Source organism: Podarcis melisellensis (assembly GCF_964234715.1).
Source record: "Podarcis melisellensis genome assembly, chromosome: 12".
Taxonomy (NCBI): domain Eukaryota; kingdom Metazoa; phylum Chordata; class Lepidosauria; order Squamata; family Lacertidae; genus Podarcis; species Podarcis melisellensis.
In genome coordinates this window covers 6,071,239-6,097,322 of record NC_138544.1, presented here as the reverse complement: position 1 = coordinate 6,097,322, position 26,084 = coordinate 6,071,239, and the positions used below count along the sequence as shown (strand labels likewise).

General features: G+C 44.3%; 1 protein-coding gene across 2 annotated transcripts in view; it reads right to left on the bottom strand.

The window, feature by feature from the left end:
- Nucleotides 1–2,404: 2,404 nt before the first annotated feature.
- AOAH (acyloxyacyl hydrolase) overlaps nt 2,405–26,084 on the bottom strand; it is a 98,699-nt gene continuing 75,019 nt past the window's right edge. For both annotated transcript variants that reach the window (XM_081931123.1, XM_081931122.1), the window contains exons 17-22: nt 21,364–21,536; nt 19,468–19,526; nt 17,524–17,583; nt 14,692–14,788; nt 10,816–10,892; nt 2,405–2,542 (exon numbers count right to left, since the gene is read on the bottom strand). In XM_081931123.1, the coding sequence (XP_081787249.1) occupies nt 2,414–2,542; nt 10,816–10,892; nt 14,692–14,788; nt 17,524–17,583; nt 19,468–19,526; nt 21,364–21,536 (595 nt within the window). In that variant the 3' untranslated portion in view covers nt 2,405–2,413. The remainder of the gene's footprint in view (nt 2,543–10,815; nt 10,893–14,691; nt 14,789–17,523; nt 17,584–19,467; nt 19,527–21,363; nt 21,537–26,084) is intronic.

The following is a 26,084-nucleotide window of genomic DNA, read 5'->3' as shown; positions in this document are numbered from 1 at the left end:
AAGTTTAAGGTCTCATGGATTCACAGAAAGGAATGGAAGAAATTAAGTTTCCCAGTTGGATGGACATAACCCAGCATATTTGGAGTTTTTAATCAGCCCTGAATAAAAGAAACACGTAATAGACTTTTCACCAGCCCTGTGGCCCATGGCTTATCCAGTTCTTTCCCTGTCTCACCCAAGACAGCTTTTTGTTCCTAGTAACTCCTTTGGGCATTTTATATAAGATTAGATTTTTCTTGCTTGTAAATTAAAAAGATAAGGCTAAAGCAGGCGTCCTTATCTGCTACTTTTCTAAATGAAATTCAGGGGATACTCTTCATTCACTTAAAAATGTATAGCTGAATTATATATTAACTAGATCAAATCTATACAAACCCAAATGTCTATAAAACATGAGGGAAGTAAAGCCATTCCATTTTGTTAAAAGCTTTCCAAATCTATATAAATAATGGTTGAAACCAGCCTTTTCCAATTTACATAATCTTTAGCATTTACCATTCTCCAGATATTACACACTGTTCTTTTAAGAAATCCTTATTTAACCATATTTGCACCACATGATCAAAGCTTAACCTAATATGATTGCAAAAAACATAGTTGCAGTTCAGTAATGATACAGGAACATAAAATATGAGTAAAGACAGCTCTTTGCCTGGTTCTGGAAGTATTAATATTGTTGCTTCATTCCGTGACTGGGATTTTACCTTCATTTAATGTACAATTAATTAAGGATGAAGTTGAAGATCAGGATGGGAAATTAGAGGGGTAGCTGGAGAATACAGACCAGAAATTGGATATGAAAGTTAATGGTATACTTGAGGATCTCTTAAATGAAAATTAGGGGAATATGGAAATCACATATATTCACTGTGAATATGGAAAGACTGTAAATTAAACAGTAAGCAAAGGAAGGAGTTTATACAAAGAAGCAGTTCAGCAAGCAAATAAAGATAAAACTAAAAGTACCCAAAGCAATTACAAATTCAGAGATATTCTCAAGTGGAGAAAAAAGAAAAGCCAGCAAATTATCTTAAAATATTATTTGAACTTTGACAATGGTTCAGCAGTAGTATTTTTTAAAAAACAACATCAAAGGAAATTTAGCCAAAGAAACTCAATGAGCACAGCTTTACATTGAGGGTCCTTTAAGAAGGGATATGAGCTCATAGAAAATAAAAGGGCAAATACTCATTTTGCTCATCCAGATGCTTTATTCAAATGATGAAGAAAAAAATCAATAGAATTTTTGAATATAAAATACACTATAAATAGAGAATTCCAATTAGATTTAATGTGTATCGCAAACAAATTGACCTGAAGAGGCTTGGTAGATTGATGGGACAAATGGGTGAAAAACCTTGCATAAAAGCAGTCTCCTATGAGATTCCACATCTATACGTAAGTAAAATTTTACCACTGCTGCATTCAGCTTTCCATTCGGCTGCCAGATAGTTGATAAAGAACTACAGTGGTACCTCGGGTTAAGTACTTAATTCGTTCCGGAGGTCCGTACTTAACCTGAAACTGTTCTTAACCTGAAGCACCACTTTAGCTAATGGGGCCTCCTGCTGCTGCTGCGCCGCCGGAGGATGATTTCTGTTCTCATCCTGAAGCAAAGTTCTTAACCTGAAGCACTATTTCTGGGTTAGCGGAGTCTGTAACCTGAAATGTATGTAACCTGAAGCGTATGTAACCCAAGGTACCACTGTATTTGCATCCATCAGCCTTTTATGTTTCAGTATCCCAAAGTCAGGACGCAGGTGGTGCTGTGGGTTAAACCACAGAGCCTAGGACTTGCCGATCAGAAGGTCGGCGGTTCGAATCCCTGCGATGGGTTGAGCTCCCGTTGCTCAGTCCCTGCTCCTGCCAACCTAGCAGTTTGAAAGCACTAAGTGCAAGTAGATAAATAGGAGGGAAGGTAAACGGTGTTTCCGTGTGCTGCTCTGGTTTGCCAGAAGCGGCTTAGTCATGCTGACCACATGACCCGGAAGCTGTCTGCGGGCAAACGCCGGCTCCCTCGGCCAATAAAGCGAGATGAGCGCCATAACCCCAGAGTCGGTCACGACTGGACCTAATGGTCAGGGATCCCTTTACCTTTACCTTATCCCAAAGGTTAGCTTGCTTTGTTGGGAAAGATGTTCTTTATTCTGAATGGTGAGATTCCAATGTACAGTGGTACCTCCGGTTACATACGCTTCAGGTTACAGACTCCGCTAACCCAGAAATAGTACCTCGGGTTAAGAACTTTGCTTCAGGATGAGAACAGAAATCACGCAGCAGCGGCATGGTGGCAGTGGGAGGCCTCATTAGCTAAAGTGGTGCTTCAGGTTAAGAACAGTTTCAGGTTAAGTACGGACCTCCGGAACAAATTAAGTACTTAACCCGAGGTACCACTGTATTTAGCATGCTGAAATCAGTGCCGTCCTTGATCTTTGAACACTGCTACAATCTCATCATTGGATGGATTTTCTTTTCCAAGAACATGAGGCCATTTATGAAGTATCTTCTTCCAGATGATTCTTGCTCCAAGGGCAGAAACAACCTGGAAGCAGTCAAAACAAAGGGGCAAGTTAGTACATGTGCTTCATGTGCTATATTTGGGCACATTTACCGTATTTTTCGCTCTATAGTACGCACTTTTCCCCCTCCAAAAATTAAGGGAAAATGTGTGTGCGTCCTATGGAGCGCAAACTCCTTGGCTTCAGCGATAGCAATGCAGAGCCTCCGAAGCGCAGAGGGAGCGCTCCCTCCGTGCTCTGGAGGCTTCACATTGCTTTCGCCGAAGCCTGGAGAGCAAGAGGGGTTGGTGCGCACCGACCCCTCTCGCTCTCCAGGCTTCAGGGATAGCCCCCTGAAGCCTTCGGAGCGCAGCACGAGTTCCCGCTGCGTTCTGGAGGCTTCAGGTTCCTTTCGCTGAAGCCGGGAGATTCTTGCTCTCCCAGCTTCAGCAAAAGGAAACCTGAAGCCTGAGGCAGGGAGAGGCTGGGCGTGGCTAAAGAGGAAGCCAAAACAGTGAGCGGGATCCATTTTTTTTCTCCTTGATTTCCCCCTCTAAAAACTAGGTGCGCCCTATGGTTCGGTGCGCCCTATGGAACGAAAATACGGTAAGCAGCTAGTTGCGGCACAAAAATGTGGCCAGTACAAACAAAACTTGGCGCCACTAACATGGCCATGAAATTTAATACTTAACAGTCCCTGGTTCATGGAGATTTCTGTAACTATAACATTATGGGCTGCACATTGCTCAGTGAATCTCATGTTTACCAAATGCCTGTTTCCTTAGATTTGTTTGGCTAATACAGGAACAACGCAAACCAAGTTTTCAGTGCGTTCAGAGTGCAAAATTGGTTTGAAAGGAAAATTAGTCCCTGCCTAGCATGCCTTTTACAACAGACTCTCCTATCTAGCTAATATATGTTTTTACCTGATGTGTTTGACCCACAATTTGAACCTTTCATTTTTGCTATATTAAGGCTGATCCACTTTCATCTCAGAATTTCGCTGGGACTTCAATGACTATGTGACTAAAATTAATAAGAAAGCCAACCTACATCAATGACACACAGAAACTGTTCAATGCACCTTTAACACATAGTTTTTAGTGATCCTAAGCAGATTTCATGTCTCAAACCCCAGGAGATTTTTGTGGCAGGAGGCAAAACCAACATTTGTGCATCTTTTCTTTATGAGGAGTGCTAATTTTGTTGCAGGTGCATTTGTTTGGGAGCTATAAGTAACCACTAAACAGGTATAATTCTAGCAAAATCAATTATTGTTTAATAGGAAAATATAATTTTATCTCACTGATGCATTGTCCCCTGTGTAGGAGGAAAAGTCACATTAAATGGACTATATGATATTTCAATCTCTTCCACCATTGCTAAATAAACATCTCCCTTTCCTCTATTTGAAAAATATGCATCCCAAATTTTGCCTTAACAGATTTAGCCTCACCTCTTAAGACTGCAATTACAAACACGTATAGGATTCTATTCTATGAATAGGGAAAGAGACCAATTCTCGTTAATTTGGTTAATCTTGGCTTCCAGCTACTCAACAAATGTAGCAGTTTGGGTGGCTCAAAGTATAAAGAAGATGCTTTCATGAAGGTGATTTCCCTCAAGCAACCTCCCATCAGATGTCAAAGAGATAAAGAATTACCTGACATTCAGAAGACATCTTAAGGCAGCCCTGTTCAGGGAAGTTTTTAATATGTAACGCTGTACTGTTTTTAACACTTGATTGGGAGCCGCCCAGAGTGGCTGGGGAAACTCAGCCAGATGGGCAGGGTATAAATAAATTATTATTATTATTATTATTATTAATAATTATTATTATTATTATTATTATTATTATTATTATTATTAACCAGGGGTCAGCAAACTTTCAGCAGGGGGCCAGTCCACTGTTCCTCAGAGCTTGTGGGAGGCTGGACTATATTTTTTTTGGCGGGGGGGGGGGATGAACGAATTCCTATGCCCCACAAATAGCCCAGAGATGCATTTTAAATAAAAGGACACATTCTATTCGTGTAAAAACACGCTGATTCCTGGACCGTCCGCGGGCCGGATTTAGAAGGCGATTGGGCCGGATCTGGCCCCCGGGCCTTAGGTTGCCTACCCATGGTATAAACTCTGGTGTGGCAACCTGAGGTGCTCAGTGAACAAACGGTTAACAACAAAAGGACCACTGAAATTCACAGCACAATTTTCTTTAAAAATGTGCTAACATGTCAACAGAAACTTCACCCTCTACGTAATTCTTACTTTCCCTTCCCAAGTTAAGCTGAAATGCTGCTAGCTCCATTTCCGCCCTACCATAGAGCTGCCTATATGACTAATTAAATGCTTTTCCAGGTTCACAGAGTCAGATAAGTGCTTCTTTTCAGCTCAGTCTTTTAAAAGATGTAAATCACCGCATGAATTTTTCCAGCGTCGGGGTTTTCTGACAAATACATTTTGTCATTTGGAAGGAAAGGGTCCAGTGGCCCTCCAGCTGTGTTCTCCTATCCTTATAAAGTGATTATAATTCTCAGAATAAACTCAGACTGGTCCGCTTGAGCCGGGTGTATTGCCTTAGAGCTTTCTGAAGCATATAACCATTTTGCTTTATTCGGTTGCGCTGAAATGCATGGCTATGTCAGCAATCAAGTCCTCAAAGCCAGCACTGCCCTTGAAGCTGCTCAGTTACTCAGCCTCCCCGCAGCTTAGATTTGAGGGTTAAGGAAGAAAAGGATGAGGCTATTAAAAAAGGGAAATATTTATTTTGTTAAAAAAAACAACCTCCAACCCAACAGGTGGGCTGGGGGGAGAAGGCTGTACAATCTTTCAAATAAGTCCCATATCTAAAAGCAATCCATCAAAGGACAGTATTAAGAATGGGATTTCTCGGCATAATTTACTGAACAGTAGGTTTATTTTGTCCTAGATGCCAAGTGGTTCTGAAAATTTCACTCAACTTTAAATGGCATCAGTGCACAAGCCATTTATTTATTCTGACGCAGACGGCCCTTTCACACTTACTGTGAGGCGAGTGGAGCTGCTTGCACAAAGTGGGATCTCATGTCACGTATCGGAATACAGGAACCACATATGCAGGCCCAGATTTCTGAGTCTTGCTTTCTCACTCCCAATAGCAATAATAACCAGACTCTGGCGTTGTGCGCCCATCTCACTCAAGAGGCCAGTGGCCAGCGCTGTCTGAAGACACTTCCGGGTCACGTGGCCAGCGTGACACCGCTGCTCTGGCGAGCCAGAGCTGCACACGGAAATGCCGTTTACCTTCCCGCTAGTAAGCGGTCCCTATTTATCTACTTGCACCCGAGGGTGCTTTCGAACTGCTAGGTTGGCAGGCGCTGGGACCGAGCAACGGAAGCGCACCCCGCCGCAGGGATTCGAACCGCCGACCTTTCGATCGGCAAGCCCTAGGTGCTGAGGCTTTTACCCACAGCGCCACCCGCGTCCCCCTATAACCAATCATACATTGTTCCAATTGCATATACATTGTGTGCAGGCACTAATTTCATGGGGGTTACATTCCGGGCCCCTGCATGCACAAGTGAAAATATCCACAACTAGAACTGAAGCACTGGAGGAACATGCTGCTGCTGCGCCACCCCACACATTAGCTGTTAGGAGAGGAGGCTGAGCAGCGTAAACAAAGCCCCGCTGCGTTTCCGGCCATTTTGGGGGCTTTCTCCACCCTCACTGATGTCCTCTTTGAGCTCCAGGGAGGGTCTTATTTCCCAGGGCCATCAATTGGCCATCAATTGGGCATAACGGATGTGTATAAATGTAAAGGTACCCCTGACCATTAGGTCCAGTTGCGGACGACTCTGGGGCTGCGGCGCTCATCTCGCTTTATTGGCCGAAGGAGCCGGCGTTTGTCCGCAGACAGCTTCCGGGTCATGTGGCCAGCATGACTAAGCCGCTTCTGGCGAACCGGAGCAGTGCATGGAAACACCGTTTACTGTCCTGCCAGAGCAGTACCTATTTATCTACTTGCACTTTGACGTGCTTTTGAACTGCTAAGTGGGCAGGAGCTAGGACCGAACAATGGGAGCTCACCCCATGATGGGGATTCAAACCGCCGACCTTCCGATCGGCAAGCCCTAGGCTCTGTGGTTTAACCCACAGCAGCACCCGCGTCCAACACGTGTGTATAGTCATATACAAAATGAAATAATGGGTTTCTTCATAGCAAAGGAAAAGCACAGATAGAAAAGGAGAGAGACAGAGAAATGGTTGCAGCCAAGATAAAGGAGATAGATGATTGAATATTTTGCTGATATTCACTTATTCTTTATCCAACTGTTGGTTGGCGAAGAACACAGGCCTCAATTAAATGGGAAAGGAACTCCATCTGAACGGTGTTCCTGAATTTGAACACTTGTGGGAAGATCCCACAGGGAAACGGCTCCCACACCACTAGGTAAATATGGGAGAAATGCTGGAAGAAAGTTTGTTTCCAAATTGTAGCCCACGTCTTTCTGCATAACTTTTAAAATATCTTATTAAAGGAATTGGATGAATACCTAATTGCCTGAATCCCCAGCAGAGCACGCTTGTTAACAGGCTTACGATATATTTATTAAACGGACTTCTACTAGTTTAATAGTTATTACTAAGAATATTTTTTTTAAAAAAAATCAGTATTTTTTCTGTATTCTTTTGAGGGGCATGACAATTAAAGTGGTATTAACTGTCTATATTGAATAGGAACACATATGCAAATGAGACAAAACCCACCAAGGAAAGGTATCCGTGTTCAGTGTATTTACAAATACGCTGAGGCTTCAGTAGGGACTGAGGACTAACATGCCAAATGTTTCACAGAAAGGGGGTTTTGAGGAGGGGTTTGAACAATTGTGAAGGTGTTCTAGGAGAGAGCACCAGGTTTAAGCAGCAGCAAGAGAGAAAAGGGTGGAAGTGACTGAGGGGGCAGGAAAACTTAGGTTTGAACTTGCAGAGCTTTCAGTCAGTGGAACGAAAATAGAGATCACCCATTTCCCATACTATTCCAGAAGCCTGCTAACCTTCTGGAGAAGATTTTGGTGGGGTGAAGGAGAAAAGAATATCCTCAAATATTGCAGAAGGACACTGCAAGAAGCCAAGTTACAGGGAACCAGGCAGAGGGCCTTCTCGGTGGTGGCACCCACCCTGTGGAATGCCCTCCCACCAGATGTCAAAGAGAAAAACAACTACCAGACTTTTAGAAGACATCTGAAGGCAGTCCTGTTTAGGGAAGCTTTTAATGTTTAATAGGTTATTGTATTTTAATATTCCGTTGGAAGCCGCCCAGAGTGGCTGGAGAAACCCAGCCAGATGGGTGGGGTATAAATAATAAATTATTATTATTATTATTAGGTAAAGGGACCCCTGACCATTAGGTCCAGTCGTGGTCGACTCTGGGGTTGCGGCTCTCATCTCGCTTTATTGGCCAAGGGAGCCGGCATACAGCTTCCGGTTCATGTGGCCAGCATGACTAAGCCGCTTCTGGCGAACCAGAGCAGCACACAGAAACGCTGTTTACCTTCCCGCCGGAGCCGTACCTACTATCTACTTGCACTTTGATGTGCTTTCAAACTGCTAGGTTGGCAGGAGCAAGAATTGAGCAACGGGAGCTCACCCCGTCGCGGGGATTCGAACTGCCGACCTTCTGATCGGCAAGTCCTAGGCTCTGTGGTTTAACCCACAGCGCCACCCACGTCCCCTATTATTATTGTTATTATTACTACTACTACTAACTGGATATAATTCCTCCAGATCAGTGGGGGTGGCAGAGCTAGAGGAGCAACAGTCTTGGGCAAGGATCTACTGGAGTACAAAAACAGAGAAATGAATGAGGGCAAGGTCAGGGAGGGCTTAGCAGGTAACAACGCAGGTTTTGTGCTGAATCTGGCAGAGGCAAGGAGCCAATGCAGGAGGTTAAGGAAGGGTGCCGCATAGTCAGAGCAAATTACTTTGGCAGCAAAGTTCTGGGGAGAGATGAGGGGGCTGAGATGCAGCAAAGGAGGGCCAGAGAGGAGAGGTCATTAAGGCAGGCGGTGATCAGAACGTTGACTTAAATTTTGCGTCAAGAGAGGGAGGGTTATGTCTTTGCAATCCTATAAGAGGAGACGCAACCTGACTTGGCGACAGATTGAATATAGGAAGCAAATGAGAAAGGGGGTCAAATATAAAGCCAAGGTTGTGTGCTTGTTTAATATGGTGAATGGTGATGTTATAAATGAATACTGAAGAGGCTTGCTGGGAAAGAGAAGAGCACCAGCCTTGGACACAGTGAGCTTGAGGCAGTGTGAAACATCTAAGCAGAAATATCAGACAGGAAATTTAAAATGCAAAAATGGATGTGGGGAAGATTATGGGGCACAGAAGTGTCAGGGCTAGTTCAGATGCAGGTCAGCACTCTAATGCAGAGAAGAACAGGAAATTTAATTCTTTATTCAAGAAAACAGCAAACAGTGCAGAGAAGCCTCAAGGCCGGACCAGCTTCCATATGACATCTGCCAGGAAGTTCCTGCTTCCCACTTTCTGCTCAGTCCTGCAGAGGTTGCCCACATAGGCATCAACTATGGCAGGAGGGAGCCCTTGCTCATGGTTCTGCCACATGCATAGCTCTTCGCAACCTTGGAGATAAGGGAGGGCGGGAGCCTAACAGTAGGACTGGACGGAGTCTGAACTGCTTTCTGCTCTTGGCTTTTCCCTCTCACTCACACCTCTTGCTTTTTCATCAGACAACCATCCTATGCCATATAGGACCCCCCCAAAGTTGATGAGCGTTGCCATTCAAATGTTGCCCGTATGCCATGTCATGTGATCATGCAGGGCGGGGCTTACCTGCCTCCCCAATATTTTATTCAAGTTGGCACCCCTGCTCTGTCTTCAGTGTCCACCCCCCCCCAGGCTCTTAACCTTCCTCCTCTGAGGCTTCCCCAGGAGGTTGGCTGGCTGGTGCTCCTCCGGCCTCCAGTCATCCAGCCAGTCCCTGACAAGAGGTTACCGTATTTTTTGCCCCATAAGACACACCTGACCATAAGATGCACCTAGTTTTTACAGGAGGAAAGCCCATTTTGGGGGGATCTGCTCACAGTTGTGCAGCTTCTTTTGCAAAGGGGAAAAGCCCCGTTTTTTTGAGGATCAGCTCAATGTTGTTGAGCTTACTTTGCAAAGGGGAAAAATCCTGTTTTTATGGGGTTCAACTCACAGTTCTGCAGCTTCTTTAGGAAAGGAAAGGGAGCCATTTCTACAGTTTCCAGACAGATAATCTAATCAGCCAGTCACACGTCGCTGCGGAAACAAACAGCCTCCGTCTGCAGAACATTCAACACTGGAGGCCTGGGCAAGGGGGCGGGGCCAGAACGGGAGCCAGCGATTGACCACACATTCGCTCCATAAGACGCACAGACATTTCCCCTTACTTTTTAGGAGGAAAAAAGTGTGTCTTATGGAGCATAAAATACATATGTTATTGTCATCATAATCACCTAGGATTCTCACCCATCCATAAGGTCTGGGCAGGGTTTTGACAATTCAAAAATACAGTATAAAAATTATCAGGGACTGAGCAGAGGAGGAGTGGTAGAGACCACGTCCCCATCCTGACCCTTCCAGGGAGGAGGAGGAGGAAGACAGTATAGATGTACAACAGGGGTTTTAGGGAGGTCATAGCTTAGAGGCAGAGGAGGGGGAAAGTTGGGAAATTGTGGGAGAGCCAGAGCAGCTGACTGACACGTCATTAGAAAGCATTCCAGACCCTCCATCTCCCAGAACCCGGTGAGCCTTAAAAGTAGGAGAGCAAAGAGCTCAAAGACAGAGGACACTTAGTGGTACCCATAGAAGAGGTGATAAGGATGACGAATGTGGAAGTAGGAGAGACAGGGGGTGGAGATTCACTTGGGACAACGCCATTATCCAAGAGGCTGGGTTCCATAGCCTCTCTCTGGAAAGACTGGAGTAAAAAAGGACAGTACGGAACTTTTCTTTGTCTTTATACTTTCCTGGGCCACCAGCTGGGAGCCGCTGACAGCATCCTGACAGAAATCCATCTAAAAAATAGTCAAATGGGTTCTAATGTAGAATGTCAAATGCTGGGGTAGAGAGGCGTTATCTTCAGTGTAAAGGTGATGTTGAAAGATGGGCTTGATGAAGTCAGCCCAGGAACTCAGGTCAGAATGTGGGAGTTCCTTCGTCTGAAGACAGGTTGTGGTACACCCAGACTGCCCTTGAGGACCCCCTATTCCCTTGAGAACCCACATTTCTCATTATTGTGCCTTTTGCCTCCTATTCCTACCCACAGCCTTTTTCTGCTACTTACCTGGTTAGGATGAAATCCATCCACAGGTTCTATTAGCTGCCAGGCCTCTCCTCCAGACTTCTGCCACATCTCAGCAACTGTACATTAGATAATGACAGCAGATTATGCACGGCACGTATAAGCGCCACATCCACTTCACCCAGCCTCACAGGCAGTATTTTTAGCAGATGAGTTGTGCACATGAAGATTATGATGATTTATGAAACATTGTCAGAGCCAATACTGCATCCAATCCCCTTTCCTTCTAGGCGGCATTTAAGCCTTTCCAAGATATTTATGCAAGGTAAACTCTTGGAGCATAAATGCTGGCAGAAGAACACACATTCCGTTCCAAGTAAGAATGAGGCTCACATGAGGCAAAGGTACAAAATGCGTAAACTTAATTCTGATTGAACACATTCCGTCTCCTATTCTTCAGCTCCCTCTTCCACAAAATCAAAATTCAAGGTCACTGCTTTCTGGAAACAAAATGGACAGTTGTGGTTATATATGTGCTTGGAGCTGAACCGTTTTCATTACTGCATACGACTGGTCCAAACGGTCAGATGTTGCTATGAGGTTCAGATATGCCAAGCCTCATGCCAAAGGTCCCAAACTCTTCTTGGGACATCATGCCTTACCCCGGGCAACCTTCCGAATCCCCCGTCTCTGTTCACACTTCAGAGCAGGGGGGAAGGACAGTTTTCTTGCATTGCCAATGTCCCTATAATGTTTCTTGCTGGCCCTAGCAGGTCGTTTTGCATGGGCTAGCCCAGGAATTCCCATGCAGCCTGTATAAAAGCTAAAGGTAAAGGGACCCCTGACAGTTAAGTCCAGTCGCGGATGACTCTGGGGTTGTGGCGCTCATCTCGCTTTACCGGCCAAGGGAGCTGGCGTTTGTCTGCAGACAATTTTTCCAGGTCATGTGGCCAGCATGACTAAGCCGCTTCTGGAGAACCAGATCAGCACCTGGAAATGTCGTTTACCATCCCGCTGGAGTGGTACCTATTTATCTACTTGCACTTGGACGTGCTTTCAAACTGCTAGGTTGGCAGGAGCAGGGACCAAGCAACAGGAGCTCACCCCATCGCGGGGATTTGAACCACCGACCTTCTGATTGGCAAGCTCTAGGCTCTGTGGTTTAGACCACAGCACCACCCGTGTCCCTTCAAATCCCAAATAATCAATATCCTACTATTTATTAATTTCCAAGGGTTTTTTTTTTGGGTGGGGGAGAGACTTATAACAATACTAATCTCTCACAAACTGACAGCTACCATCATTTTCAGTCTATTATGCCTCTACCTGAATACATCAGATTTCTTGCATGTGAACAAACACATATGACACCCAGCTCTGTGATCTAGATTTAAAAAAAACCACTTTCAATGTTCAGAGTTTAAGAGGGTTAAAGGAAATATGACAGAAGCTCACTGTGTGCGCACACATTCTTTTTCCCTCACTTTCCACTTTTTCAGGTTTTCAAGCACTACAAGAGTCTGTGAGCAGCAATGTTAAGAGGAAGGAATTTCTATAGCAGGAATGAGCTTCATGGGGGACTTAAGAAACAGTCTAAAATTCTGGGTGAGGCCTAATCCACAATGAAACCAGTGCCAGGGCTCTCAAACTCCAAAAATTAGGATGTCACCCAAAGCCAGAGGGGTGAAGGGAGAGATTGCAATAGCTGCTGAATATTTAATAATACTTTGAGACTCCAAAAAGGGGGTTGCACTAACTTTAGCAAAAAGAAAATGAAAAATAGGTCAGTGAAGAGAGCAGAGGCAGGCGAGAAGGGGAACTGACAACTGATGCTTCCACTAAGCCGAAGCCTTTAATTGTAAACACGATTATGGGCCTGTGACAAACATTCCCTAAGGTTGTGTTGCATTTTCTTTTGTTTGCCAACGTGAAAAGGTAAACCCCATTGATTCCCCCACCCATCCAAGACTCAATATATTTAGCACTTCGAAGTAATTTGGCTCATCAGCAATCAGATAATGACTCTCATGAAACATTAAGAGGGTATTCAGAATGGTTTTGATTTAAGCGACGGATCCCTTAATAATTTATTGTAAGCGAAGAATAAGTGATTGCATAACTAAGTAAAAGGAATGTTTAGGAAGCAAAGTCTGTAAGCCTCTTACGTCTAGATCCTGCAAGAAAGATCCAGAAACTGCTGCTTACACATACTGTTTCCTTGCTGGGTTGGCACCCACATGAGTCAACTGAGAGCCAGATGCACATTCATGTAGCCAGTGGTCTACAGATTTGGGCTGGACTAGCCGACCATCCAAAATCTGTATTCTCCACCAACACTGTCCCTTCCTCAATGGAGGGATAGATTCTTGTTTTGGGCATCACGATGAGCTCAGGGCCAGCCCACTCATGAGACAAGGTGTGGTGACTGCTTCAGATGGCAGGATCCACAGGGGCAGCCGGTGTTAATCTTTCTCTCCTCCCCCTTCTTCCCTGGTGGGGAGGGGGGGTGCCAAAACGTATTGGGCTGGCCCTGGGAGAACACAAGGTCAGATCAGAATTCAGCCTCTGGACCAGCAGGGCTTCTGCTAGCAGAAAAAGTCACCCGGGTCCCCTCAATGGTTCTAGTAGTCCCTGTGGAAACCTTCTCACCATTACTGCTGCTGATGGGGGTGACTGTTGAAACTAGCAAGGAGAGAGGGGAAGTACCGTATTTTTCGCTATATAAGACGCACCAGACCACAAGACTCACCTAGTTTTTGGAGGAGGAAAACAAGAAAAAAATTATTCTGAATCTCAGAAGCCAGAACAGCAAGAGGGATCGCTGCGCAGTGAAAGCAGCAATCCCTCTTGCCGTTCTGCCTTCTGGGATAGCTGCGCACCCTGCATTCGCTTCATAAGATGCACACACATTTCCCCTTACTTTTTAGGAGCGAAAAAGTGAGTCTTATAGAGCAAAAAATACGGTAGATTGTATGCAAGAACCTTCTAACCTCTGGATCCAGGAAATGTTAAAATATAAGCCAGGCTAGCTTCCTGTGTTGAGGAGATAGCCTGGGTTATATGCCATTAAGGGAAACAAAGGAAAGAGGAGGTAGAAAATGGGTGGGGCCTGTCCCCCACCTCGTGGTTAGTTAGAAGGACGCCGCCACAAAACTGAAAGTTGCAGTGATGTGAGCTAGTAGCAAAGCAGCAAGCTCGAGAGCGATTGATTTCTGTGGCTGTGGAAGAAGCACGATCCTCCTGGGGTGTGGATGCCGCGATGCCCTCCATCGCAGGCTCAGGTTGTATATATATGTAAATAAAGACACCACAGTCTCTGCTGTCCCTCATTCCCAAAGGAAACACAAACCCGGGGTAAGCGCCTGGAACCCCTGGCATCTCGCACCGCTCTGAGATTGGGGTGGTGTGTTGTTGCTGGGTTCACCCCCCAACTGTCACCTCCTAGAGCCCTGTGGCCCTGCCTGCCTCCCTTTTCTGTCACTGCTTGCACATCAGTGCTCTCTGAGCATGCAGGAGAGAGGAGGCAGGGCCACATCCTCCAGCTACATTGTTTCTGGGAAACCCAGCCAGATGGGTGGGGTACAAATATTTTATTTTATTTTATTTTATTTTATTTTATTTTATTTTATTTTATTTTATTTTATTTTATTTTATTTTATTTTATTTTATTTTATTATTGGTAGTTATCAATCTTGGGCAAGTGAATGGAGTGCAGCAACAGCAGGTTGTCCTATTCAGGGATTGGGGCCCCACTGACTGCACCTTTCCCAAGTCCCCCCCCCCCCAGTACCCAAACCCAGGGGCGTCCTTAGGGAAACGAACAATTGGAATTTGTCCTTTGGACTGCTAGGCATCACCCTTCCCTTCTAGTGATATGTATTGAGTGGTTCTTTATTCAGCTCCTCTATAAAAGCTTACCTTCCTTCAGTGGGTAATCCATGTAGAAAACGTCAAAATTGGCATGTTTCTCGGATTTTGCCAGCTCCTTCAGGACTCTGGAAAGCTGTAAGGCTCTCTGTGGGGTGTCGGGAATCCACAAGAAATATATGTGTGAATCGTTTTATTGTTATGAGAACTCTTACCCATCTTTGCCTGCCAAGAGTCCAGAGCACCTGACAGTAATGTGCACAATGACCGCTCCCCGCTTAAAACGGGGGGCGCCCTTTGCGTGGACGCGCGCAGCCCTAGATCTGGAGCGGCCCCATCAGCATAGGCTTGGCTTTGCCTTCCCTCAGGTGGGATACATGGAGGTCTCCGCCTACCTCAGTCAGTTGTCCAATCCCACCTGGGGGAAGCATTGCCAAGGAGACCAGGCCAGGTAAGGGGAGGGACTACCTGCCCACACAATAGAGGGAGGATCTTACCTGGGAATCCTCACTTGGCTCCAGAGCTTCTCCCACCCTACCCACCCTCAGTTAATGTCTTCTTTTGCAGGTTAACTTTTCTTCACAGGTTTTGCAGGTTAACTTTTCTTCACAGGTATTCAGGCGCTGCTACGTTAAGGTCGCTGTTAAAAGGCCGGAAAGGAATTTCCCTGCATTGGCAGGTTTCGCCTTTCCCGTAGCAAAACGTCACAACTTTGGCCTTGGGCGGAATCCTTTTGTCCATCTTCCTCTTTGCGGCGGCGATACCAGGGTTCCCCGTTAAAGGGGTTTCTGAAGGGAGGCTTCGACCGTACGCCGAAAGGTCGTCATTGCTCTCCCCTGCGGTGGCGGCGTAACGGGGGCGGCTATCTCTGCTTGAACATAAGTTCTCCAGAGGCGGCCCATCCCCCCCACACACACTGGATAACCCTGATGCTCCCTAGGTCCCCGGCTGGGGACTGGGGAGGGAGAACACCCAATGCCTGAGCCAAGGTCTACCCACATTTGAAATTTAATAAAGCTGTGGCCAATTTAATCCCATAGCACGTTGTCTTGAGTCGTTATTCCACATGACGGGGGGGGGACCGCTCGGGATCTGGGGACTCCGCCTGTCCACGCAATAAAACAACATGCAAGCTTTTTGTGGCCACACTGCTTTCAGTTTCTGCGCACAAAAACAAGTGTGAAATTAAATCTGCCATTTAACGTCCAAGTCACAGAGCTGTCCCCCCTCCCGTTGCTTGTACAAACAGCTGACCTTGCTTACAGCTGACCAAAACGGTGTTAGGATATTGGCACAGTGTATAGAGCAACATTCCCCTGCAAGGTTCAGACCTTCACAACCAAGGTATGCATTCAATGCCAGCCTAAGCCATTTCCAGTCGGTAGAAAGACAATTCCTTCCTGGATCTGCTGTAGGCAAAACTGCTTGAGCGAAAGGTCCCTCAAGTGCCACTTTTTGTCAAATTCATTTATAACAGATTGAGATTGAATCCTGACAAGATAGATGTACTGTTTTGGGGGGACAGGAGACGGGCAGGTGTGCAGGATTCCCTGATACTGAATGGGGTAACTGTGCCCCTGAAGGACCAGGTGCGCAGCCTGGGAGTCATTTTGGACTCACAGCTGTCCATGGAGGCACAGGTCAAATCCGTGTCCAGGGCAGCTGTTTACCAGCTCCATCTGGTACGCAGGCTGAGACCCTATCTGCCTGTGGACTGCCTCGCCAGAGTGATGCATGCTCTGGTTATCTCCCGCTTGGACTACTGCAATGCGCTCTACGTGGGGCTACTTTGAAGGTGACCCAGAAACTACAACTAATCCAGAATGCGGCAGCTAGACTGGTGACTGGGAGCGGCCGCTGAGACCACATAACACTGGTCCTGAAAGACCTACATTGGCTCCCAGTACGTTTCCGAGCACAATTCAAAGTGCTGGTGTTGACCTTTAAAGCCCTAAACGGCCTTGGCCCAGTATACCTGAAGGAGCGCCTCCACCCCCATCGTTCTGCCCGGACGCTGAGGTCCAGCGCTGAGGGCCTTCTGGCACTTCCCTCATTGCAAGAAGCAAAGCTACAGGGAACCAGGCAGAGGGCCTTCTCGGTAGTGGCACCCGTCCTGCGGAACACCCTCCTACCAGATGTCAAAGAGAACAACAACTACCAGACTTTTAGAAGACATCTGAAGGCAGCCCTGTTTAGGGAACCTTTTAATGTTTGATGTATTACAGTATTTTAATATTTTTTTTGGAAGCCCAGCCAGATGGGCGGGGTATAAATATATTATTATTATTATTATTATTATTATTATTATTATTATTATTATTGATTCAGATGTACAAGACAGCGTGAACTACAGTTCCTCCTTGTGACTGAGCTGCTTCAGACACCATGTTGGAGGGAGAGTGCCTGCTTGCAAGCCCCTCCACGCCAAGACTTCCTTGCATGTAGAAAGCTAGCACAACAGGGAAAATATTACGCTAGAAGCACTTGATACCTATGCAGGCTGCTTTCAAAAATGTTCATTCTTAGGCAAGGCAGTCCCATAAAACGTCTATTAGCTTGCCTTGAAGATTTAAGTGAGATATTACTCTGGGAAATAACAAGAACTGGCAGGCTATTTTGCTGGCATTTGAACCCCATGTACCGGTACATTAAGCAGATTGTTTAAATATATAAGAAACTGAATCCGATCTGAGCATCTTGAATTGAAGCAGAACAATACAAGCCCTTGGTGATATTAAGAGTCCAGATTTCTTCACTAAAACAGTGATATAAAATATCCTGTCCTTTAAAACCTTATTTCCTTCTTACAGCAGAAGTCCAAATACCGTCTTTAAAAATAGAATATCTGAATATATTTTAAAATTACTTTTATATTAAACATACCTCTGAGGTCAGGTTCCTAAGAGTGGCATTTGCAGACATCCAGCCAACGCATGGAGCAGACTGTGAATGCAGAAAGATTTAAATATATGTGTGTGTAAAATAATAATAATAATAATAATAATAATAATAATAATAATAATAATAATAATGTCTATTCACCTTTCCTCTGAAGATGACAAGGTGGTTATTATTATTATTATTATTATTATTATTATTATTATTATTATTATTATTACACACACACATACACACACACAAAATACATAGTAACAAACAAAAACAATAGCCCCACACAAACAGTTTAAAAGATCATAGTTTAATTAGCCAAAGGGAGAAGAGGAATGTTTTTGCCTTGCACCTAAAGATATGTAATGAAGGGACCAGGAGACAGAGAAAAACGACCATTAACTGGAAGGCTGGAGATGTTATCAAAAACAGTGCATGTATTTTTTAAAACAAAGTGTTACTGTTTCAGACCTAGGCAGGAAACAGAGAGTGAAGGAGATAATTCAGATTAACAACCGAAGTTCAAAAAACAGATGTTCTTAATAGATGTGGACTCAATCATCCATAATCTCTGGCTTGTTTGAAGAACTTTACTTGTTCGGAGCACTAAAACTCAGGGATGGCCTATAAGAACTTGGGTGCCCTAAACAAAATATTGAAATGAGATCCCCTTTCTTCTCCCCCCGTTAAGTTTGGATCCTGTCATCCCTCCAGGATTTCACCTATTCAATTTGTCCTTGGGGCTTGTTGATCCCAACAGACTTGCTTTTGCCCTGGGCAACACTTTGGTACGAAACAGCAAGGTATGGGGACTAGCAGGGGAATCCAACACTCATCTCCTTCCATTTGCTTCTTCTTCAAAGTTCCACCTTGTGATAAGGCCAGCCCTGTCTAAAGGCTGAGAGATTAGCTCACATAGCTGTCAACTTACAGATTTGAAAATAAGGGACCAGCAGCCTTGAAAATAAGGGACCAGTATCCAAAATAAGGGACCTGCAGCCTCACCTGTTCCAGGCACTCCAGTCTTCCTGTCCTCCTGCAGTCTGGTCAAACTCATGCTGGTAGATTCGAGAACACTGTCCAACCAACTTTGTAACCAGAGGTTCAACTGAATAGAATCTGAATCACATGCACCACAAGGCCTATGCAGCCTCAACTTAAGATGGCTCCCCGGCCTGGCTTTGCACTGCAAAGTTTGCAGCAGCACGTGCAACAAAATGGTGTCCAGCATTCAAAAAACCCCTCAGCTTGCATTAACTAGCCACACATAAGGCATGCAAGCTCCACCCCTTAGTCTTTCTTAGACTTCGTATTGGGTGAGCAACACAGCCAAGCAACACAATTGGAGCCTCCCTCCTCCCTGGCTGGCAGGGAGGGAGGGAGGGAGGGAAAGGAGCTGCTTCCTTTGAAATTTAAGGGACATCATTTAAGGGGCACCCAAGTTCTTGTAGGCCATCCCTGAGTTTTAGTGCTCCAAACAAGTAAAGTTCTTCAAACAAGCCAGAGATTATGGACGATTGAGTCCGCATCTATTAAGAACATCTGTTTTCTGAATTTCGGTGCCATGGGCCGGTCCACCATCCCACAGACCATGTGGTGGACCGGACTATAGTTTGAAAAAAAAATAACGAATGAATTCCTATGCCCCACAAATAACCCAGAGATACATTTTAAATAAAAGCACACATGATACTCATGTAAAACCACGCTGACTCCCGGACCGCCCGCAGGCCGGATTGAGAAGGCAATTGGGCCGCATCCGGCCCCTGGGCCTTAGGTTGCCTACCCCTGCTTTACGCTCTTCCTAAAGGAAGGTTCATTTACGAACCTCACGAACTTCTACCACAACTACATGTCAAACCAACAGAATGCATCACCTCTCATACTCAGCTTTTTTCAGCCCAACATGTAATTGCATTGGACATTGAGGCAACTCACCTGTAGACAGCTGAGAAACAAGAAAAAATGTTCGTATGTGACATCTTTGTTCAACTGGCCTGGAAAACAGAATTTTTTTTCAAAACTGACCACGTGAAAACATCACGTCCCTTGCTGGAAACGCATTAGAAATCTGCCTGGCGAGAGCATTTGAGTGAACGTGTTTGGGCTTAACTCCGGGAGAGGAAGCTCACTTCTGACCTTCACATGCTGAGCATGAAAATCTCAAGAGATTCTCATTGTGTTCAGTGCTTAGAAGCATCTCTACAGTTGGGAGACTTCCATTATCAACACACAAAGGTCAGAAGTGGAGCTGTGGGAGAAGGGGACATTGTGGCTTGGTATGCAACCACCTAAAAGCATGAAAAAGACTAAGGATTTCACTGTTTGTGTTGAGGCACCCAAGTACATAGAATAGGCAGACAGCCCTCGGACGCTCTCCCTCCTTTGATATTTCCTGCCACTATCACTATATTCATTAGTGTACAGTGGCTATTTTGATAGCTGGCATATGTACACGACAATCCTCATGAAGATTTGGCACAGGCAATGGTGCCAAAATTAGGTATAAGGCAATTAATATCAGTTTGTCTCATTATTGGATCTGTAATCTGCAGCAACTCTATTCAGGCTTCTTTAGTTTTAGCTAAAAGCTATGCACAAAGCCTAGTGCTTGTTTGGTTTACCTTCCAGCTTTTCTCCAATGTTTTGGGGTAAGCTAAGGTTCATAAGGCCTTTTGTGCTCTCCACAACTATTTGCAATACACTATATAGCAGGCATAGGCAAACTTGGCCCTCCAAATGTTTTGGGACTACAACTCCCATGATCCCTAGCTAGCAGAACCAGTGGTCAGGGATGATGGGAATTATAGTCTCAAAACACCTGGAGGGCCAAGTTTGCCTATGCCTGCTATATAGCCTACCATAGGCTTTATTGCTGCCCCTTCACATCTGTGTCTCAAGTCACATTACACACACACACACACACAACTTTACTTCTGCATATACTACACCTTTTCCACCTCTATTTTCAGCCAATTAAGCTAACAAGAGATCAGAGTCACATAATATTCAGTTCAAATCCCAGGGTTGAGTGACAGATACCCATTAACAAGCCTTTCACTCTCCAAAACCAATCTAGCTTTTTCACATCAAGGAAGAAGATTAAAGATGACCGTGTGCATCCATGGCTTTTTTATACCTCACATAGGTTGGGCTTTAAAGGTGGAAATAATGCATTCTGTCACAGAAAGAAACATATACTTCTTCTGTCCAGGTGACCTAAATTCAAGTATTGTTAAACTCACATCAGGCTTCCCATAACATACTCTATATTAAGAAATGTTCATATTTGATCATTTGTCTCGTAGTTTTTTCTCCTTCTCGGATCAAGATAATGAATTACAGCATCTTAAACTGAACTCCTACATGCCCTTACCAGGGAATAAGTCCCACTGAATTCACGGCACCCAGTTGGAAGCGCTAAAACCTGTCAGGCAGGCAGTCTGCCTTTGACACAATTGGGAAGAGAGACATTTGTAAAACTTTTAAAGTTTAGAAAGAAATAATACAAAAGAGCGGGGAGATTTGTTTATTTTTTGCCAAAGAAGGCACTGGTGGAATTTTCAGCTATGACCACAAAAAACGTAATCACCAAAGCCCAAACCAAGTTGTCCTTTATATATCTTAAGTACGGTATACCCACTATCTAGTATAAAGCTGGACAATGTGCTTTCACTGAAAGGAGGAGGAGTTGCAAATTTTGCAACTTGCACAAATCTGAGGGTCCCAGAAGAGCCACGTGGTGAATGAACTGGCACTCAGAACCCCAGCGCTGCCATTTCATAGCACCTCCGCAGCGCCATCACATCTAAGAAAAAAAGTTGGCGTATTTACCCAGAGGATAGAATCGATCGTGCAAGTTATCCCATAGAAAGCGACCGTCTACCAAACCGGTTAAAAGCACATGGCTCCCTTTAGGAAGGAGGCCATTGAGATATTGCAGAGCCTGCATAACATTGGCGCGCATCTGCTCGGGCCGTGTCATGTGTTCAACAGTGTCAGGATACCTAAGAAAGAAAAAGACCACACGGTGCTTAGCAAGGAACAGCAAGAGCAAAATGGCTAAATGGTCTCCTGTTTGGCTGCGCTTTGGGTTGTAGCCTTATTGGAGTTCACCGATTGGGTCTGCGTTGCTCCCGGACAGGAGGAAGGAAGTCAAATGACACCGAGGGTTGGTTCAGAGAAAGAGTTATTTATTTCTGCTCTCCGGAACAGCGAAAAGGCACTTGCGTGGTCAGCCCACAGCAAGTCCAAAGAAATGAGAAATTTCATGCAGTATATATATCCTCCAGGCTCCCTCTCCCTCCTTCCCCAGGAATCCAACCACGTCAGCCTATACACGCAGGTTGACATCACATATGTTCCTGCTCCGGTATTCTTAACCATAAAAGGGTATTCCTTCCTGTACTTCTGACCATAAAAGGATATTCCTGTTCCTACTCTTATCTTGGAGCAAGAGGTCACCATCTCCAAGAACACACACTGGCGCTGTTCCCGGACTAGGTCTGTGCGTCAGCATGTAAGGTAAGCCCTAGGCGTGTCATCCCTACTCCACTTGGAACAGCCAAGGTCACAAACTGATAAAGGAGAGGGCTCTGAGCACTTGTTTATACAGTCGGGTCTTTGTTTATCATAGAATCATAGAATCATAGAGTTGGAAGAGACCACAAGGGACATCGAGTCCAACCCCTGCCAAGCAGGAAACACCACCAGAGCACTCCTGACATATGGTTGTCAAGCCTCTGCTTAAAGACCTCCAAAGAAGGAGACTCCACCACACTCCTTGGCAGCAAATTCCACTGCTCTCAAGCCAGGTGTCACCCATCTTGTATTTGTGCCTCTCATTTTTTTTGCCCAAGTGCAATACTTTACATTTCTCCCTGTTAAAGTTCATCTTGTTTGTTTTGGCCCAGTTCTCTAATCTGTCAAGGTCGTTTTGAAGTGTGATCCTGTCCTCTGGGGTGTTAGCCACCCCTCCCAGTTTGGTGTCATCTGCAAATTTGATCAGGATGCCCTTGAGTCCATCATCCAAGTCGTTGATAAAGATGTTGAATAAGACCGGGCCCAAGACAGAACCCTGTGGTACCCCACTAGTGACTCTTCTCCAGGATGAAGAGGAACCATTGATGAGCACCCTTTGGGTTCGGTCAGTTAGCCAGTTACAAATCCACTGAGTGGTAGCATAGTCAAGACCGCATTTTACCAGCTTCTTTACAAGAATATCATGGGGCACCTTGTCAAATGCCTTGCTGAAATCAAGGTAGGCTACATCCACTGCGTTCCCTTCATCTACCAGGCTTGTAATTCTGTCAAAAATACATTGACTCAGAGCTCAAGTTAATGGATTTTAGCTAAGCGGGAAAAAAGGATTTTGGTGCCCATTTCAAGCTGCCTGCACAGTCAGTTTTGGGTCTGGGAAACCCATTCCTTCAGGGTGATCTGTTTGAATGCGTTACTGGAGGGGTTAAGCATGGGCTAGATCAGCTTGCACGACTTGTGAGTCAGCTGCTTCGTCCTCCCCATTCTTGCAGTTCCAGGCATTCATCAAGACTAAGAGGGTTACTGAACCCCAGCGGCTGCCATAAGCGGCTGGCAAGCTACGAGAAACAATGGATCACCAAGCTGTGCAGGCTGGGACTACATGGTTAATTGGGGCCACTCCGACCCCGTCATTCCATGCAGAATTTCAAGAGTTTAGTGCCGGATGTGCCTCATGTGTCCCAACAAAGCTGGGCTGTATCCTTGTTAAGAAGCAATGGTTCTGAAAGATTAAAAGTTAAATATTGACATGTGTCTCCATCTGTAGACGCACACTGTCTCACAGCAGTTAACAGAAGCCCTTAGAAGATCAAGCATTTTCAGAACTGGGGAGCTTGGGCAGAGAAGCCTTTATCATGGCTGATTTACCATTAAGGGAGTTTAATCTTTTTTCTGTTATTTCTTTCAGTTGTCCCTCATTTCAAAGCACAGATTGCCTCTGGCCCCAATCAGTCAGCTCTTGTTTCCTTCTTGTTATCATGCCTTTATGTCACAGATAAAATACAGCAATGGGAAAAGAAAGCTGCAGAGATGATCAGTTAGTGGAAAAACAGCAAATCTAACAATTTTGCTTGCTTCCCTTCTCCCTTAAAAAACCCCAGAACCCCACTGTGCATTCATTTTTTTCCATGTTTCTTTTTCATTATTATTTCACTGTCCTACATTCGTGCCTTGGTAGGCTGTGAGATATGTACCATCTGTCTATATTTTTGTACATCCTCCTCATTTGGACATTGCAATTTGGGCTCTGCTGGGAAAGCACATGATTTGCCAATTTCATTATCTCTGTCACTTACAAATGCCTGTATTTCTCAATCTCTCACTTGCCACCTTGGCATGAAATATTGGCAGTTAACTGTGCTTTGGCTGAGGTGTGATTCTGCAGCACAGAAGCTACAGCACTTACTTCAGCTAGAAACAGAGACCTGAATTAGACCAGGAGAGAGATGCATTATTCCAATCAACATGGCTCTAAATACCAGTTTAATAGGATAGTGAAATACTGTCACTTGTTAATTAAAACAACCGCCATTTTTAAAGAAAAAAACCAGCAACCCGGTATCTGTTATGAATGCTTATGTTTCACTATATCTGCATATTAATTCCTAGACGATGAATGTATAGTTTGATATCCAAAAAAACACATCTCTGTTTTGTGAGTTGGCAAAGATTTTGATGGTGCTAAAGCCAAGGGTGGGTTTAGGGAAAAGTGCTGTACACATTCTAGTGGACTTTTATAGATTAAATATTTTGTTGCATGCCCCTGCCCCCTCTTTTCCCAGTACTATTTTCCCAACAGATTTATCCCAGTGCCTTTTTAAAGGAAGTTTTCATCATGAAAAGTAAGAGGAACCAGCCAACAGCTTCCCTTGAGACCACAGCTAGACTTGAACAAGGGCAAACATTAATGTTTCATTTTTTTTTTGCAGAATAAGATGCACTCTCTTTCTGATACAGAGGTCTGGGATTCTTGTGGAACTCGTGCAGTTTCAAAACTTAGGCACTAACAGCATACTAAAACCATCCAAATGGAAGTAAGAATAATAAAAAACAAACAGAAAGACAAAGCAAGAATGAATTAATAGCACAACTTGCTGGAGTAACATTTGTGAGATACTGCAGGGAGAGGGTAAGGTTGGCACTTGTGTCTGAAAAGAAACAAAACAAAAACTCCTCTTGTCACATCAATGGTGCAAATGGACAATATGGCATCAACACAGGCCATTTACTTAAATGTCAATATTCCCAAGTGAGGGTGAAAGAAACGCAACAAGATTAGATACTCCATTCTAAGTTTTGGATAGTGAACTCGAGAGCTTGGTATTTCATATTATTTTGCCTTCATTTATTTCCATTCACGATACCATGGAAGTACACTGCAGCTCAGCCAATGTCAAGCATTACTGACTACCTATTTAGACTCACAATATTGAGCTTTTGACATAGTAGCAAACCACTGCACAATGTAAATCTTCTATTATGGTAACTAATACCTCGGTACTATTGTTATTGTTGTTGTTGTTGTTGTTGTTATTGTTGTTATTATTAAACTGCTTCTACTTGTGGGCTGCCTATCATTTATATAACCAAACAATCTCATGATTAGCACATTCTCACTAAATATGAGTTTATTTGGGAACATTCATGAATATTTGGTGTATCTGGATACAAATATTAAGCTTGTATTCCACTATAGAATATATTTTATGCCACTCATTCTTTCTAAAGCTTTTTATGATTATTACAATTATTATTTTATTATCTTGTAGCTTTATTATTTCTGTTTATGACTGCCTTTAGTGCTACTTTAGTTTGATGTTTTGTTCGTTAGAGTAATTTTTCTAACAAAAAGTTGTAGTGGTATTTCAGCAGTACAAGATGACTGAAATGCCACAGCCAGGAAACATCCTGCAAAAATAGTCATAAAATATCCCTCCCCATCTCTCCACCTGTCTCTCTCTCTGCAGAAGTAAAAAATTTAGTTATAAAAGCAGTAGAATGCATACATGCATGAACCATTTAAATATACCAGAATGTACACCTGAGCACTTGTTTCCCCCCACACCAACAAGATCCAGATAATTCTATCAAGGATGTTACACAAATTATAATTAAAATGTGCCCTGCATATATTGGTTTTTACACCTGTTTAACTATCATGCTTTTTACATGCAGTGCTACCTTGGTTTACGAACTTAATCTGTTCTGGAAGTCCGTTCTTAAACCAAAGCGTTCTTAAACCAAGTCATGCTTTCCTATAGCAGCGGGGGATTCAATTTACAAATGGAACACACTCAACAGGAAGCAAAACATGTTCTTATTCCAAGGCAAAATTCACAAACCTAAACACCTACTTCCGGGTTTGCAGCGTTCTTAATCCAAGTTGTTCATAAACTAAGCTGTTCTTAAACCAAGGTACCGCTGTACATTCCCCCCTCCCCTGAGAAACCTCAATATTCTTGTTTAGAGAACTATAATTTCCGGAGTTCTCTGGGAAGGGGGAATGACTATTAAAT